The sequence below is a fragment of the Camelus ferus genome, chromosome 9 (assembly GCF_009834535.1).
Source record: "Camelus ferus isolate YT-003-E chromosome 9, BCGSAC_Cfer_1.0, whole genome shotgun sequence".
In the NCBI taxonomy this organism is placed as follows: Eukaryota; Metazoa; Chordata; class Mammalia; order Artiodactyla; family Camelidae; genus Camelus; species Camelus ferus.
Genome location: NC_045704.1, coordinates 12777236 through 12794991, shown reverse-complemented (window position 1 = coordinate 12794991; position 17756 = coordinate 12777236). Strand labels below are relative to the sequence as shown.

The 17756-nt window shown below is 49.3% G+C and overlaps 1 protein-coding gene across 6 annotated transcripts in view; it reads left to right on the top strand.

The window, feature by feature from the left end:
- The first annotated feature begins 4006 nt into the window (after nucleotides 1–4006).
- The window catches only part of AP2A1 (adaptor related protein complex 2 subunit alpha 1), a 31110-nt gene continuing 17360 nt past the window's right edge, over nucleotides 4007–17756 (top strand). For 4 of the 6 annotated variants that reach the window (XM_032485490.1, XM_032485492.1, XM_032485493.1 and 1 more), the window contains exons 1-4: nucleotides 4007–4221; nucleotides 15198–15266; nucleotides 15386–15528; nucleotides 15679–15872. In XM_032485490.1, the coding sequence (XP_032341381.1) occupies nucleotides 4155–4221; nucleotides 15198–15266; nucleotides 15386–15528; nucleotides 15679–15872 (473 nt within the window). In that variant the 5' untranslated portion in view covers nucleotides 4007–4154. The remainder of the gene's footprint in view (nucleotides 4222–15197; nucleotides 15267–15385; nucleotides 15529–15678; nucleotides 15873–17756) is intronic. The other 2 variants (XM_032485488.1, XM_032485489.1) reach the window with 2 other exon arrangements.

Genomic DNA, 17756 nt, shown 5'->3' with positions numbered 1-17756 from the left:
GTGGCAGAGCACGTGTTTAGTGTGCGTGAAGTCCTAGGTTCAATCCCCAGTACCTCTACTAAAAAAAAAATATGCAAATAAATCTAATTACCTCCCTCCCTCAAACCAAAACATTAAAATTTTTTAAATTTTTTTAAAAGATGGATTGATGGATGTAGGATGGGAAGGCCAGATGGACAGACATACAATAGAGCAAGTGGAGTAAAATGTTAATGGCAGCATCGAGGCGAGAGTGCATATGGGTGCTCGCTGTATGGTTGTTTTGACTTTCTGAATATTTAAGAATTTTCAAAGTGAAATGCTGGAAGAGAAACTGGGTGATGGACATGAAGTGACATGATGAGAAGGGCTTGCTTTAAAAGAATCTGGTGGGGTTGAAGTCAAATGCAGGGGCTTATAAATGAAATAGTAAAGGTCATATGTTGATAACTGTTGGAGTTGGGTATTAGTTTGTTTTTAATGGAGGCACTTGGGATTGAACGCAGGGCCTGGTGCATGCTAAGCACATCCCATGCTCTACCACTGACCTATTACCCTCCCACCAGGAGTTGGGTATTTGGGTGTGCATTATACCTTTCTGCTTTGGGGTGTATTTGAAAATTCCTATAACATATTTTTTTTATTTTAATAGGGTAGTGGGGATTGAACCCAGGACCTCATGCATGAGCTCTACCACTGAGCTATATCTTCCGCACTCCTATAACACATTTTAAAACATGCTGGATAACGTGTTCAAGTATGATACAGAGAGGTTACCTTAATTCCCTAAACCCAAAAGTTCTTTCCAAAGATGGGACATTGTACTGAGATCTGAAGGATGAACTGCCCATTGGGAAAGCCAGGCTGGGCAGAGGGCAGGGATGAGTTTTGGAGGGTCTGAATGGCCAAGAGGAGGCCAGTGAGGCTGTTGCATTTAAGCTGGGGAAGGACACAGCTGACTGATGTTGCAAAAAGCCCCCTGACTGGCCAGGATGGAAGTGGGGAGAAGGGCAAGGGATGTTGCTGCAAGGTTCCAGGGAGAGATGATGGTGATGGTGGCCTGCATGGGGTGAGGCTGTGGCGATGGAAGGAGGTGGCCAGCTTTGGGGTGTGTTCTGGCTTTGGTTTGGGGTGAAGGACAGGGAGGGGCCCTGGCAGGAGTGCCTGGGTGATTGATGGAGGGCCCAGCTGCCAAAATGGGAAGACTGAGGATGAGTCCTGTTTTTCTGGAGAAAATCAAGAGTTGATTTGCTCAAGTCAAATTGTGGTTCAATCTCTTGGAAGGGCTCCTGGGGCTCCCTCTTAATGCTCCATCTTGAAACCAAACAGTACTCGTCGAAAACTCATCTAGACACCCAAACATGGACCGATTCATGGCCTGGTCTTAAAACTTAGCAGTGAGTCAGCCCCTGAATCCCTGAAGCCCAGAATTGTCTTGCTCAAATCCAGTGTGATCATTTTTGGCCTTCCAATATCAAAACCACTATCAATGGTGTGTGGCCGCTGGGGCCTTGCCACGCAGCAAGTCTCCGCTAAGATGTGCTACACGTATGAAACACCAGATTTCAAAGACTTAGGAAAATAAGAATGTCAGCTAGGTTGAAATGATATTTGGGTATATGGGGTAACATAAAATATATTATTAAAATTCATTTCCCCTTTTATTTAAAATTTTTTAAATTTATTTTCACTAATCTATTTATTTATTTAGGGGAGGAGAGAGGTAATTAGGTCTATTTATTTACTTACTTTTAGAGGAGGTACAGGGGATTGAACTCAGGACCTCATTCATGCTAAGCATGTGATTTACTACTTGAGCTATACCCTCTCCCCCTTTTCATTTTTACTTTTTTAAAGTGGCAGGAATCTATTGAAAATTGTGTTTGTGGCTCCCATTGTATTTCTTTGGGAAAGAGCTGCTCTTACTGGGCAGGGGTCAGCCCATGCGAGCCCCGACAGGACTAAGATCCCTCATCTACCCAAGACAGAACCTAGAATCAGAGCATCCTTCTCCTCACAACAAAAACCCAGAGTTAATCCTATCTGGCTTCAGGTTAAAGGTTTTGTTTGTTGATGGAGGTGCTAGGGATTGAACCCAGGACCTCGTGCATGCTAAGCATGCACTCTACCACTGAGCTATGCCCCCAGCTCCCTGGGTGAAATGTTGAAGGTGACAGGTGAGAGGGAGGTGGCACTTTAAGGCTGGGAAGAGGCTGGCTTTTCTCTCCTCCTCAGGGACAGAATTTTCCTGTCCTTTGGACTCTAGTTGTCTCTCTTCGCATCCCTCAAAAAGTGGACTAGTTCCAATCCCACTATACACACACACACACACACGTGTGTGTGTATGTGTGTGTATATGTGTGTGTGTGTGTATGTATATATATATATATGGCATTATTAGGTAGAAAGCACTTCTTTCCACATCTTGAATGGACCCCTCTAGTCCTTGGAATGCTTGTGTAGCTTCCATGAAAAGGACTTTATCCAATTCCTGGCTCTAATAACTTGTTTTTGTTGTTTTTAACAGTGTCACTCTCAGTTCTTTAGGGGCAGGCAGCACCCCTCCCCCAACCCATATTAGGAATGGACTCTCCATGGTCACTAAAACACCTGAGCGTTTGTCCTCCTAGAATTCAGAATGGACTTTCCCAAGCCCCATTCCTGGAAACCCAAATGGATGGATCCATTGAACCTGGAAGGTGGGCTCTTCTTGCCCCCATCCCCCTAGGATTCCGAGTGGACATTCCCAGGACCTAGGACACTCCCCTAAGACTCATTCCAAGACTGGGCTCCTGAGATTGGAAAAGGCTGGCGGGTGGGGCTTAGTTCTTCGAGGTGACTGAATGGACTCTTCCAGTACCCTTTGCCCCAAATTTCTCAATAGCCTGGGGCGTTGGAGTTCCGGAGACTCTGCCTTCCCAAAAGCCAGTCAACCAAAGGTCTCTGGGGCGCCAAGGGATGGTGGATGGGCGAAACAAAAGGGATTCACACATTCCTTCCCTTTAAGCAAAGTTCTTCCTTCAGTACCAGGTCCCCTTCTTGTTCAGGAGGAGCTCCAAGTCTGGTGCAGAGACCGACAATTTTGATTTGATATTTGTTTAATGGTGTTACGGTTGCCAAAAGGGGGGGGGGCATTGTATATTGAGAAGTAGTTAAAAGCCAAAATATTGTTTAAATACAGGCTCTACCACTTCCAAGCTGTGTGACCTCGGGGAAGTCATCCAAACTCCCTGGACCTCAGTTTTAAACTCTGCTTAATGGGACTAGATTTGAGTTTCCTCTGCTCTGGAAATACTTGGTCTCCTGACAAGTTAGGTCTCAACATCTTGGCGGCTAGACAAGGGAGGGGAAGGGGGAAGGGATGTCTTCCTGTAAGAAGATTTAAGGAGTCGAGGGTGGAGGAGAGAAGGGATAAAGGGGAACAGAAAGACGCTTGCGCAGTAAATACCTCGCGCTCTCCCGCCCCTCCCAACCCCTTCTCTGCAGCAGGGAATTGCAGGCGCCGCTCCACCTATCCCAGCCCAGCTGAGTGACAACCCCCCTTCTCCTTCCTTCTCTACGGATCATCGCTCTCCTCCCGCCCCAACTATAGCCCAATCGAGGGCGGGAGTAGCACAGGCCAGGCGAATCCGAGACGCCTACGGGGGCGGTCTACCCTCCCATTGGTCTCAATCAACGTAAGTCCCGCCTCCTCAAGCCCACTCCCCCGCCTTCCTTCACGTCAATCCCTCCCTTCTAGGAGAGCGTCCGGATCCAATCAGCATAAGACTCGGCCGCGCGGAGGGGGCGGTCCCACCGTACGTAACCGAACTCCGCCCGCCTCTCGGGCAACGCCCCCACCCCCCTCCCGAACGGAAATAGCGGGGTGCTGGACCAATAGTAGTGGCGTGCCTTTGTTCATCGACCAATGAGACGAGGAATGGGGATGAGCCCAAGTCTGAGCGGCAGTAAGCTGAGCCAATGGACGGCTGAGAACTCAGGACGGCGGAGCGGAGGGGAGGGGCCGGGGGTGGAGCCGCGGTCGGCCAGCCAGCCCGCCTGCCTGTCCGCCCTCCCCCCCTGGCCGGCTCGGCTCCTCCGCGCTGCCTGGGGTCCTTTCCTCCCGGCCTCCGCCTGCCAGCCCCCGCTGTGCTGTGCCCGGCCCGGCCAGGCCTGGAGCCGACACCACCGCCATCATGCCGGCCGTGTCCAAGGGCGATGGGATGCGGGGGCTCGCGGTGTTCATCTCCGACATCCGGAACTGTGAGAGCGCGGCCGGGGGACACTGGGTGGGGGGAGCGGGGAATTGAGTGGTTCGGGGGTTATAAAGAGGCCCAGAGGATCTAAACCCCCTGCGGTCGTAGAGTGAGAGGATCGTGAGGCCCTGGGGGGAACTTTAGGGTGGAGGGAATGGAGGGGCTTAGGGTGTCATACTGTGCCTCTTGAGGTGACGACACGAAGTGGCTAGAGGCGTCCAGGAGGGTCTTAACAGAGAGGAGGCTAGTAAAGTCCCGGGGATGGGGCATAGAGGTGTCCCCTGGCAATGAAAGAAAGGCTGGGGAATCGTATTAGCGATGGGGTTAGAGGAATCCCTGAGGTAGATAGAAAAGGAAGGAGGTGCATGGCTGAGTGGGTGGGGGGTACCCTGTGGAGCGATAGAGTAGGAGGAGGCCAGTGGGGACTGGGAAGACGTGAAACATAGGAAGCCTAAAGGGACTGGGTTTGAGGGCCTAGATGTGGGGTTGTCATAGAGTGGAAAGGGCTAGATAGGTCACTGAGGCTGCCAGCTAGTTCATAGAGAGGACTTGAGAGTAAAAGAAAATCCCAGGGGCTTGGGGAGGAGAGATGGGGAGGTGGGGGACTATAGCAGCATGCTGGGGAGGGATACAGGGGCTCCAGGATGGAGGATTGCTTAGGAGCGGTGGAGGGCCATGGAGAGGGGGCTGGAGGGGTTACTGAGGGAAGCACAGAGGAGAGGCACTGCGGGTGGAGAGTCTTGGGAGAACCTGAGCCAGGGAGATGGGGGTCCTGGAAAAGAGAATATTATAGTGTGGGAGCTTGGGGGAGGTACCAGAAGGCTAGATCTCAAAGAAGGGACCAGGGGGCCTTAGGAATTTATAGGAAAGAGATCTGGAAAGCTTGGGGGAAGGGGGAAGCCTGGTCCCAGAGAGAGGTCATGGGTCAGGGAGCAGGACAGTCTTGGATCTGGAGCCCTCTCCCATCTGACCACATCAGCATGGGGACAGTGGTCACCAGCAGGAAGTATTGTCGTGACTATGGGAGGCCTGGCGCCAAGTCAGCTCCCAACTCCTGGGAGCGGGTGTTGGTGTTTGGAGCTGCCAAGAGCTTCAGAGACTATATCCGCTCAGGCTTTGGGGTCAGCTGAACTCAAGTTTGAGTTTGAGTGCTGTCACTCCCTAGCTGTGTGACCTTGAATGAGGGACTTCACCTCTAGGTTTCCTAATCTATCAGGAGGGAATGCTGATCGCACCTTCCTAAAGAGGTTGTTGTGATACAGGGTGTGAGGGAGGCCTTTTGTGTGTTCCAGGCACTTAGATTGATCTTGGCTATTGTTCTTTTTAACTGGATCTGAGGAGCGGCCTCGGCTAGGTGCCCAATGCTGACTGTAGAATTTAGTAGGTATGGAAGGATCTGGCACAGTAGTAGGTGCTCAGTGAACAGGAGGAGTGGAAACTGTTGGGTTTCAAGGAGCAGTGAGATGTTAAGGTTGTTATGAAAGGAGTGGAACTTCCAAGGGCTTGTGTGGTGGATAGGGGGGCCCAGCTGTTAGGCTCAGGTAGGCATGGCCACTGAAACTGACCTTGTGACCCTTGGCAAGTCATTCAACCTCTTGGAGACTCAGGATTCTTGTTGGCTGACTTCATTGATAACAACATCTTGCCTCTGAAAGTTCGTTTGTTCATTCATTCATTTGACAAATACTTTTTGATCACCACAATGTGCCAGACACTGTTCTGGGAACTGGGGTACACCAATGAACAAAGTTGCCTGCCCTTGGGAGCATCCACGTCATGAAGGAGCTAAAAAAATAAACACAGAGAACCACAGTGTGAAATAAATACAACAGGCAAACAAGGAAGAGGGAGGGACCAGGATTGAGAGGGAGTGAGCCCTGCAGATTTGGGAGGAAAGAGAGGTCCAGGTAGGGGAGTGGTACATTCAAAGGTCCTGGGGTTATAGCACGCTTGGTGTGTGTTCCAGTAAGAGCAAGGTTGCCTGTGTGCCTGGAGCCAAGAGGGGTGGGGGCATCGGGTTGGAGATGAGGGCATAAAGGGGATCTGGAGCAGGTAGAGCTTCGTAGGTCACGGGGAGCACTTTGGCCTTTCTCTGAGTGAAGCAAGAATGGCGGGAAGGTTTTGCACACAGGAGAGACACGAGCTGCTTGATGTTTTAAAATAGTTCCTCTAGCTGCTGTGAAAAGAACAGACTCGAGGTAGGAGCAGAAATAGGGAATCAACTGCAGGCATCCGTGAGCAATGGTGTTGGCTTGACTGGGGTGAGAAGGGAAGTGTGTGAAGTAGTCAGGCTGGGGATAAATTTGGAAGGATTTGCAAAGGGATTGGATGATGGGGGTGGAGGAGGAAAGAGAAAACAAGTGGGTGTCACTGCAGGACCCCAGAGGGAGGCCAGAAGACGGGAGACTTGGACTTGGGGGCAGTGGAGGTGGCTTAGACAAATGAATCCAGGCTGGCGAATCAGGGAGCCCTCTTGTCCTTGGTTTTCTCATCAGGTGTTTGTCAAATGCCTGGAATATTTCAAGCCTTGTCATGGGGCTCTGGGGACACAGCAGTAAATAGGACGGACTGTACCCCCATGAAACTCCCAGCCCCTGAGGGAGACAGGTACTGCGTAAAAATCACAGCTGTCCACCTCGAAACACTTGTGTACAAATATTCATACCACATTATTCGTGATAACCAAAGAGCAGAAACAACCCAAATGTTCATCAACGGGTGGATCAACACAAGGTGTACAACTATAAAGTGGAATATTATTCAGCCATTAAAAAGAAAGAAGTACTATAGATGCTTCCACATGGATGAACCTTGAAAACACCATTCTAAATGAAAGAAGCCAGACACCAAAGACTGCATGAAGTAGGATTCCACTTATCTGAAATGTCCAGTATAGGCAAATCCATAGAAACAGAAAGTAGATTAGTGGTTGCCTCAGGCTAGGGGGCGGTGGAATGTGGAGTGACTGCTAATGAGTGCAGGGTTTCTTTTGGGGGTAATGAGAATGTTCTGGAATTACATGGTGGTGATAGCTGAACACCATGGTGGATCTACTAAAGACCAGTGAATTGGACTGTCCAGTTGTGAGCTATGTGGTGTGTGAATTGTATCTCAAATTTTTTTATTGAATTATAATTGATTATGAAATATGACTGAAACTAACAATACCATGTTAGTTTCCAGTGTACCGCAAAGTGATTCAGCCATATATATATATTTTTTTTTCAATTCTTTTCCATTATCACTTATTACAAGATATTGACTAGAGTTCCCTGTGCTATACAGCAAATCCTTATTTATTTCATACACAGCAGTGTGCATCAAATTTTTTTTCTAAGTGGAAAAAAATTGTAGCTGTCCTCAGCCCAGTGAGGGAGAGGGCCATGATGTTGAATAGGGGCTCTGCCTGGTTGCATTGTCCAGACCATGTGGAGGAGTCAACCAGGCCAAGGGAGAGGGAGAAGAGCTGTGAAGGCAGAGGGACAGCAGGTACAAAGGTCCTGAGGCCCAGTCAAGACTCTGAGCTAAGGCCTCTGTGGCTGGTGCAGAGAGGGCTGGGATCTGATGGGAGGTGGGCAGAGGCCAGATAGTATTTGACCTAAGAGGACCAGAGAGGGTTTCAAGCTGGACGGAGGGAAGAGAAGGGATGGGGAATAGGGACAAGGCGGGGCTCAGGGATGAGCAGGTGGAGGAGTGTGGAGTTATCCTACTGGAGGATCTGAAGGGCATAGTGGAGTTCAGGGGGAAGGATCTTGAAGGAGATGAAAAGCAGGCTTGGAGAAGGAGAGCCTGGAAGGGCAAATTCTGCAGATAAGAAAGGGAGAGGTGAGGCTGGGCCCAGCCAGAGGGCGTGATCCTGTTCTGTCTGGAGGGGGAATCAGTCTCCCAGACACTTATCTGACTGGGAGCTCCCTAAGGCAGGGGCTGGGGCTGCCTCCTCTCTAGGGCCCCAGCTCCCCGAGCCTGAGGAGCGAGGGAAAAGGGGTGCTGGGCGGCCACCGTACCCTGGGCTCTCCATTCGGGCACATCCCACTCCAAGTGGTGACCATTCTGTTTGTGCCATCTCCCCGAGCCTGTGGAATGCTGGCCCTGTTCTGATCCCTCCCTGGGTCCCCTGTTCTGCCTTCTGCAGGACCTGGCCCATGGGAGGCCATGGGAGGTATTTGCTGAATGAATGAAGGAATGAATGAATGAATGAATGAATGAATGAACAAATCAATGTTTATTAAGCCCTGAGTGTCAGACACTGTTCTAGGTGATGAGACTGCAATAGTGAGCAAAAGTCTAGGGTTGGGGGTTATAGTTCAGTGGTAGGGCACACGCTTAGCACGCATCAAGTCCTGGGTTCAGTCCCCAGTGCCTCTGTTAGGTCACATTCCATCCTGTAGTCACATTCTAGGGGGGAGATGGACCCCTACACAAGTAAATATATAGTGTTCAGGTGGTCAGATAGGTAGCAGGGAGTGTTGGGAGGAAATAAAGCAGGGGAGGGGCAGAGGACAGTTTTGGGAGCCTGTGCAAAGGTCCTGAGGCAGGACTGTACCTGAAGTGTAGGAGGGATATGAGGAGGAGGTGGCCTCTGTGGGCAAAGTGGGGGAGGGGAGGGCAAGGAATGGGAGCTAGTGGATTGTTCAGGGCCTGGAGAACCCCAGCAAGGACTTTGCTTTTACACCAAGCCAGGTGGGAGCTGGAGAGATTCAGAGCAAAGAAGGTACAGGATTTGACTCAGGTTTTCACAGGATCCCTCTGGCCACTGTGGAGAGAGCAGAAGGAATGAGCCCCACTTTGGTGGGATGCTCCAGCATCCGTGTGCTACTGGGGACACCCCTCCCCACCCCAGGTCCTGCCCTGTTAGGAATTGGCTTGAGGTTATGAGTGGCAGCCGGCTGCTGGCAACAGACCCATCCAGGCCTGAGCCCCACTCTTTCCTACCTGTGTCTAGTGTCCTGAGGACGCCAGCCGAGTGAAGCAGCCCCTGACACTGGCCCCTGGGGTGCTGGCATTCCCAACCAGAGGCCAAGGGTTTACAGAGCAACACGTGCACCCTTAGATGTCAGGTGGCAACTCAGGGAGGGTCTTTGCAGCTGTGTTCAAGCAGGTGGATGACAGGGTGTGACCTGGTTGCTCACGGAGAATATTTTCTCTCCGGGATGTTGACGGCTTTAATAACATCTCACCCAGGGCTGGCATGCCGCTGTCCAGATCTATACATTCAGATTTTCCAGTAGCCACTTGGAAAAAGCAAAACCAGGGAAATTAACTTTAATAGGTCTATTTCATTTATCCCAGGATGCCCCAAAGACTATTTGAATGTGCCATTGATATTTTTTAAACAAGTAATGAGACAGTTTATGTTCCTTGCTCAACTTAGAGGCTACATTTTCACTGGAAAATCTTGCTCAGTGTTAAGAGTTCATAAAGCTTATGTTTAAAAAAAGAAGATTCACCAAGTGTCCAAGTCATTCTAAATGTACTTTCCGCCTCACTCATATCCCTCCTACACTCCAGTAATTGAATGGAGGATTGGTTTTTACTTTTTAATTTATTACATTGAAAGAAAATTAAGGATTCAATCCCTCAGTATAGCATCAGCCACATTTCAAGTGTCCACTGGCCCCACGTGTGGCCAGCGGCTCCCGTATTGGACAACACAGGACTAACAAGTTCTGAACTTTAGAGTAGCCCAAAGTCAATAAGCATCATCTCCCAGAACCCTCTCTGAGGGCTCAGGGCTGTGGGGACTTGTGTGGGAGATACAGCACAGCACATCCTAGGAGAGAGAAGCATTTGTTATTTTGTACTGTGAACGGTAGTTGTCTCCAAGGCTATGAAGGGTCCTTGCAGTGAGGTACCAGACAACGCCTGTGTTACCCCCATAAAAGCATGTCAGTCCCTTCAGGGTAGTCGGGGTTTGTTAGGATGCCTTTGGTGACAGTGACAGACAGGCTTACCCAGTTGCTGCAAGTAGGGAAAGCTTATCTCCCCTAACCAGAAGCCCCAAGGTACATCTGGAGCAGTCAGCAGTTCACTGCTCTGGCCTGTAGCAAGGAGGTGGCCTCTTTTCCACCTGCACAGCCATCCCAGCAATAGCTGCAGGCAGAAGAAGGCCTCTTGCCCTCCCCTGGCTTCCCAACACCCTTTGAAAACCCAGGAGGCTGCGCAGTCTAACGCCCCATGCCATGCCAGCCCCTGGGCCTTTGCACTGGCTGCTGCCCTCACCCAGAGTGTGCACCTCCACTTATTTCTGCTTGGTCCACTTCAGCCTCATCTTTTTTTTTTTTTTTTTTTAAATCTCTTCTCTTTTTTTCGGGGGAGATAATTAAGTTTGTTTGTTTATTTATTTTTATTTTTACTGAGGATTGAACCCAGGACCTCATGCATGGAAAGCATGCACTCTACCACTTGAGCTATACCCTTGCCCCTGCAAGTTAACCACTAAAGGGTTGTTGCCTGTAAGCTTAAATTACTCATAATGGCCCATCTCTTTAAACCACCCCAACGTGCTTGCATGCCTCCAGTGAGCTAGCTCATCCCCCCTGTTGCAGGCTGGGCTGCAGTGATGGAAATTTATTCATGAGCCCAGTTCTGTCACAGCTGCCTTCAGCCCCTTTCTCCCGGTGTTACCCTCAGCAGGATCCATGTGCTGTCTGTGGGTCTTTGCAGAGATTATGCGCTCCACCAAGATGCCCTCCCTCCAGGGCTGCAGCGCTGTCTCTTTTGGAGACCTGATTCTTTGTCCTCTCTGAGAGTTCTTTTTTACAGCGAAGTATATCAGTGATGCAGAAAACGATATCAGATAGCTGTGGGCAATTTAAAGACTGTTTAAAGAAAAAACATATATAAACAGTCATTAAGAACTGTTTAAAGAATATTCTTTGAATATTCTTTATTAAAATTTTTTATTTTTATTTTTTAAATGTAGCAGGCACTAATACATGTTTGTTGATTAAATGAATAAAATGTTCAACTCTAGCATAATAATTAAATAAATTACTGAATAATTCGCTCCTGCTGACTATCATATATTCTTCCATCAGGAAACAGATTCTCACACCATAATGGTGGGATATAAACTGATTCACTATTTATGGGAGAGCAATTTGCCTTTGTATATCAAAAAAATTGTTAAATGGGCAGACTCGTTGCTCTCATAACTTTATTTCGAGAAGCTTATTCTCAGAAACTAATTATAATATGTTATTAATTAGCTATAAAGAGTGGGTATTGAAGATTTTTCATATTAGCCAAAATGCATAGAACTATGGCCATTATTTTTCTTTTCCTTTGTTTTCCAGATTCTCTGTCCTGTGCTTATATTAGCTTTGACTATTCTTTAAATTACCCACATCTCTTTGATATATATCTTTTATACATCATGGAGATACTTCAGTATAAAAATATCCATGTATATCCATCTACAAATATATTAATTTATATATACACAAACAGATGTAGAGATAGCAGATCTATAAAAAAGCTCACAGATCATAAATGTTCTGCTTGATGAATTTTCCCCAACTGAACACAGCTGCATGACTGGCCCCCAGATGCAGAAACAACATCCCTGGCTCCCCAGCACTCTCCTCCCCAAGGATAACCACTGCCCCGTCTTCCAATACCATAGGTTAGTTTTGTGAGCTTCTTGAAAGCTTGTTTTTTGAAGTATAGTTGATTAACAATGTTGTGTTAGTTTCTGGTGTACAGCATAGTGATTCAGTTATGCATACATATTTTTTTTTCATATTCTTTTTCATTACAGGCTATTACAAGCTATTGAATGTAGTTCCCTGTCCTATACAGTAGGACCTTGCTTATCTCTTTTATGTATAGTAATTTGTATTGGCTAATCCCAAATTCCTATCCCCTTTCCTCTTTGTAACCCTAAATTTGTTTTCTATGTCTGTGAGTCTCTTTCTATTTGGTAAATAAGTTTACTTGTATCACTTTTTTAGATTCTACATGTAAGTGATATATGATATTTGTCTTTCTCTGTCTGACTTACTTCACTTAGTATGATCATCTCTGGGTCCATCCATTGAAGCTTTTAATAGAGGTACAAACCTCTATTTTGGTTTGTACCAAATTTAGGCCGGAGAAGGCTCTAGCCTCAGAAATTTAATTGCCATTCAGATATCCGTCTGTCTGTGGTAAAGGTTAGGCAGCCACTGTGTGCTTTATGATCCATTTATAAAAGCTGTTTGGTTTTCCTTCTGGTCCCTACAGGAGCTCCTTAAGGCAGCTGACTGGCGCAACTCTGTGGGCACCCTCAGGTTAGGAGTAGAATGGAGCATGCGCACCAGTTTTGAGGGGGCTGTTGTGCACCCTGGCCAGTCACCGCCCCTGCTCTGCCCTACGAGGGCGGCACGTCCTTACCCGCTGGCCACCCTTGCTGTTGAACTGCTCCTGAACCCTCCTTATCTTTCACAGCCTTCCTCAAATGTCCCCTCCTCTTGGCAGCCACCACCCAGGCCCCAGGAGGTGTCCAGGTGACCGCCAACCCTGGCCATCTTGCTCAGGTGCTGGGACAGGGCCCTCTGCTAGTGCTCCACCAGTCTAGGAGGCCCTGGTGGCAGATCAAAAGTGCTGGATCGGCGGGGGTCCAGGATGCCTAGGATCACCCCCCCTGAGGCCTGGCCCACAGGGCTCAGGAAACGTGTAATTAATAAATGAAGGATCAGATGGCCTCTGGGGCCGCATGGGCCAGTTAAGCCTCATCACTGAGGTCCTGGGTCCCAGAGACCTCCCACCCTCATCCCCAGGCCCTCTGCACCTGTCCTGAGGGCTAGCAGAGGGTCACTCTATACCTCATCAGACCCTCGTTTCATGTCTTCATGCCTTTCCTGAGTTCAGTCACTCAGTAAGGCCTTGGGACATGGAGTCACTACCCAGAAAAGTGACAGATGCCGGCCCTGCCCTCCAGGGCGTCCTGGGGTGGTCTGGGGGACAGAGGCAGATCCTGACACACCCACAGCAGGGAAGTCCCTAGAGCAGTGCTACCCAGTAGACACACGTGTGCTTTTTAACTTTTCTAGGAGCCACGTTTTTGTTAAAAAAGTAGAAAGGAACAGGCCAAATTAATTTTAATGGTATATTTATATAACCTGATACACCCCACATATTCTCATTTCAACTGGTAATCAATATTTATTTTTTCCCACTTAGAGGTATAATTGATTTACAGTGTTGTGTTAGTTTTGGGTGTGCAGCAATTGATTCAGTTACACAGTTATACAGTTATTCTTTTTCAGATTCTTTTCCATTATATGTTATTCCAAGATATTGAATATAGTTCCCTGTGCTCTGCAGTAGGTCTTTGTTGTTTATCTACTTTATCTACAGTAGTGTGTATCTGTTCATCCCAAACCCCTAATTTATTCCTCCCCCACCTTCCCCTTTGGTAACCATAGCTTGTTTTCTATGTCTGTGAAAATTTTTGAATTTTTGATGAGATAGTTTACACTCCTTTTGTCCCACACTCAGTCTTCTAAATCCCTTGTGTCATTGCCACTTACTGCCCATCTCAGTTGGGAATGGCCACGTTTCAGGTGCTCGAGAGCCACCTGGCTGCTGGCTGCCAGCTTTAGCATCTGCTTGGAACTGATCAGGAGGTGCTAGTCAGAGAGGGCTTCCTGGAGGAGGTGATACATGAAGTGGGGCTTCTGGGAGCTTCCTTGGAAGTTGGGAGTAGGAGGTGAGGCAGCATTTCTAAAGAGAAGGAGAGCACATACCCTCACTTGCTCATTCATTCATTCATTCATTCAACACACACTCATACCTCCCAGTTGCTTGGCCTCATGTTGAAGGATGCAGATGAAACAGCCATGGGTCAGAGCAGGCTTCACCCTTCAGATGACCAGACATTTATTAAGCACCTGCTGTATGCTGAGGATTGTTCTAGAAGCTCCCTTGTGATGTTTATAATCAGAAGTGGGAGCTGAGGTTTGACAGGAAAGATAAATAAAATAGTTCCACGGTGTGAAATGTGCTGAGGGACTTTTAAAAGTGGCAGAAACAGAAGAATAAGGCATTGACTTTAAAGAACTGGCCAGGAAAGGCCTCTTGGAGGAGGTGACAGGATCTGAGACCCACATGACAGGAGGAGAACTGGACAGATGGGCTGGGGAGGTTGGGGGGGCATGGCACGTGCAAAGGCCCTGGAGGTAGGAAGGAGTGTGGAGTGTCCGTGGAACTGGCAGAGGCACATGAGGCCGGGACACACAGGAAGGGGGTAAGGGGTGACACTGGAGGGGTGGCCGGGGCAGGGCCAGAGGGCTTTGGAGCCATGGGGTGGAGTCCCCCCAGCTGGAGGCAGGGAGGCCAGAGAGGAGGCTGCTGCAGCCATCTGGGTGAGGGAGCCTGGAATCTGGATGAGGTGGTCAGAGTGGCAGTATGTGGGGACATGTTCTCGTGGTCGAGCCAAGAGGATGTGGTGATGGCTTGTATGAGGGGGTGAGGACACCTCGGTTTCTGTCTGGGAGGAGCTGAGTAAACAGCGGAGTCTGTCAATGGCGAGGGGCTGAAGTCAGGCTCGAATGGACCTGAGTGACCTGGGGGCCAGCTCGAAGGCATCCAGCTCTTCATTCATTCATTCATTCATTCATCATCTGTTTCCTGTCAGGGGCATATTTCAGCTGGGGACTGGTGCAGGGGTTGCCAGAGCTGTGGGTGGGGACCGGAGCTCACAGGGCGGGTACAGTTCAGGGGCCCCAGCCAGAGGAGGGAGAAAGGAGGAAGTCAGGGATCGCCCCAGAGGGTGTGCCGGGCTCCTCCTCTGGGTGGTAGGGACGAGTGAGCCAAGGTTCTCACCTCCCTGAAGCTCCCTGCTCGAGAAGGGGCCCAGGCCTGGCCTCAGCCCCAGGGCCTGGAGCCCCAGGGTCTGGAGAGGCCACCCTTCCAGCTGAGAGGGGCCTTGCTAAGGAAAGTGAGGGCAGCTGGTTCAAGTCTCTGGGACCCTCCTCATCTCCCCTGCCTTCTCCTTCCCAGGTAAGAGCAAGGAGGCAGAGATTAAGAGAATCAACAAGGAACTGGCCAACATCCGCTCCAAGTTCAAGGGTGAGCTGGGCCCAGACGCCTGGGTCTGATGGAGGAGCAGGCTGGGCCTGGGCTGCCTGGGACTGATCAGTACGATCCTTCCTCATGTTGCCTCCCCTTTCTTCCATACTCTGCCCTAGGGGACAAAGCCTTGGATGGCTACAGCAAGAAAAAGTATGTGTGTAAACTGCTTTTCATCTTTCTGCTCGGCCATGACATTGACTTCGGGCACATGGAGGCTGTGAACCTGCTCAGCTCCAACAAGTACACGGAGAAACAGATAGTGAGTCTGGGGAGGAGGGGCTGGGGGCTTGGGCTCCTGGGTCTGAGCAGGGAGGGGCTGGAAGTAGACTCCAGGGGTGAGGGTTGAGGGCCTGGGTCCATTGGCCACAAGGGTCCCAGACCCCCGCCTCCTTTCGCCCCTCCCCTCCAGGGCTACCTGTTCATCTCAGTGCTGGTGAACTCCAACTCTGAGCTGATCCGGCTCATCAACAATGCCATCAAGAACGACCTGGCCAGCCGCAACCCCACCTTCATGTGCCTGGCTCTGCACTGCATTGCCAACGTGGGCAGCCGAGAGATGGGCGAGGCCTTTGCCGCTGACATCCCTCGCATCTTGGTGGCTGGGTAAGGTGTTGGGGACCCAGGCTGGGAGATGGGGTAGACAAAGCCCAACCAATTTGGGTTTTTTTTCTTTAATTTTTATTGAAGCATAGTTGATTTACAATGTTGTGTTATTGGTTTCTGGTGTACAGCACAGTGATTCAGTTATACATATACATACACGTATATGTTCTTTTCCATTATAGGTTATTACAAGCTATTGAATACAGTTCCCTGTGCTATGCAATAGGACCTTGTTGTTTACCTGTTTTGTATATAGTAGTTTGTATCTGCTCATCCCAAACTCCTAACTTACCCCTCCCCCGCCTTAACCAACTTTGAGGGTCAGATATGTTGTGTCACCTGGCCAAGGTCTCCCAGCTGGGACATGGGGACAGTGCTGGACTTGGAAGCCCAGTGATTCTGGTGGCAGCCCCGTGGTTGTCTCTTGTCATCTCACCAGACCAACTCGACAGGGTCAGGCAGCTTCCCAACAAAGCCAGTGGGGATGTCTGTCTGATTCCCCGACCTTTAACATCTAGTAAAGAAGAGGTGATAACCTTCAGTTAAGTTGGTGACAGCAGTCCAGAACTTCTGCATCTTTTCCATTCATTCATTCAACAAACATCTATTGAGCATCTATGTGTAAGGTGCCATGCTGATTGCTGGGGACAGAGCCATGACCAGAAATGGACATGGCCATCATCCTCCCAGTGTTAATGGTCCAGAGTGGGAGGTAAACATTTATTGAATAATTGCAGGATAAAACGTGTATTTCCTCTCAGAACCATGCTGTGGGGGCACAGAAGCCCATCAGGGCATTTAGTAGGGGTGCCAGGCCTAGCCTGGGGCATCAGAGAGGGCTTCTCAGAGGAAGTGGTATCAGTCTGAGACCTGGGGGAGGCAGAGGAGTTGGCGTGGAAAAAGGAGCAGCATGAAGGGCAGTGCGTCGGCCTTTGTGATCGCTCTGAGGCAAGAGGGCATTCAGCAAATATTTCTTGCACACCTGCATTGTGGCAGGCACTGTTCTGGGCCCGGGGAGGCAGGAGAGAGCATCAGGGACAGTTGTGCCCACCTTCAGGGAGCTTACATCTAGGGGGTATCCAAAGAACAAACACATAGGCAAAGAACTGAGTTGAGTTCAGTGACAGTCGCTCTGAAGAAAACAAAACAGGTTAGTTGGGGGCAGGAGGGATGGTGGGGGAGGCTGCTTAAATCAGACTCGACAGGGAGGGTCTTTGCAAGGAGGTGATTTGAGACTGGAATGATGAGGAGAAGAGAGTCATTCAAAAATATTGGAGAAAGCGTTCCAAGCAAAAGGAGCAGCCGGTGCAAAGGCCCTGAGGTAGGCACAAGCTGTACTTCCAAGGAACCAAGAGATAGTGTCTCTGGCTTGAGTGCAGGAAACAAGAAAGAGAATAAGGGGAGTTGGGATTTGATTCAAATTGAAATGGGAGGTAATCTATGTGTCTTGAGCAGGTCAGTGACATGACTGGCTTTGTGTTTTTAAAAGATCACTCTGCCTGGTGCGGGAGAAGGTAGGGCTTGTATTTCCAGCCACTTGTGGACTAGATTCCTGCCTGGTACTGTCCCTGAAACCCAACTTTCAAAGTTGGATAAAAGAGGAAAGGAAATATTCTTCAGTGTATTCATGAGCCTGCAAGAAAATAAGGAGGCACCCAGGCCACAAGCTCAGAGGAGCCTGGTACCCGGGAAAATGAGCAGGATGTTGCTTAAGGACTGTGAGAACCTGGGTATCAGTTTTGGGGCCCTGTGGCCTCTGGGAACAGAAGGCAAAACTTGTTCAAGCAGAGGCTCCAGAGGCCACACTTCAAAGTGAGAGTGACCTAGAAATAAACCCCCTGGAGACTACAAGCAAAATTACCCATTTCGAACCGTGGCACAGAA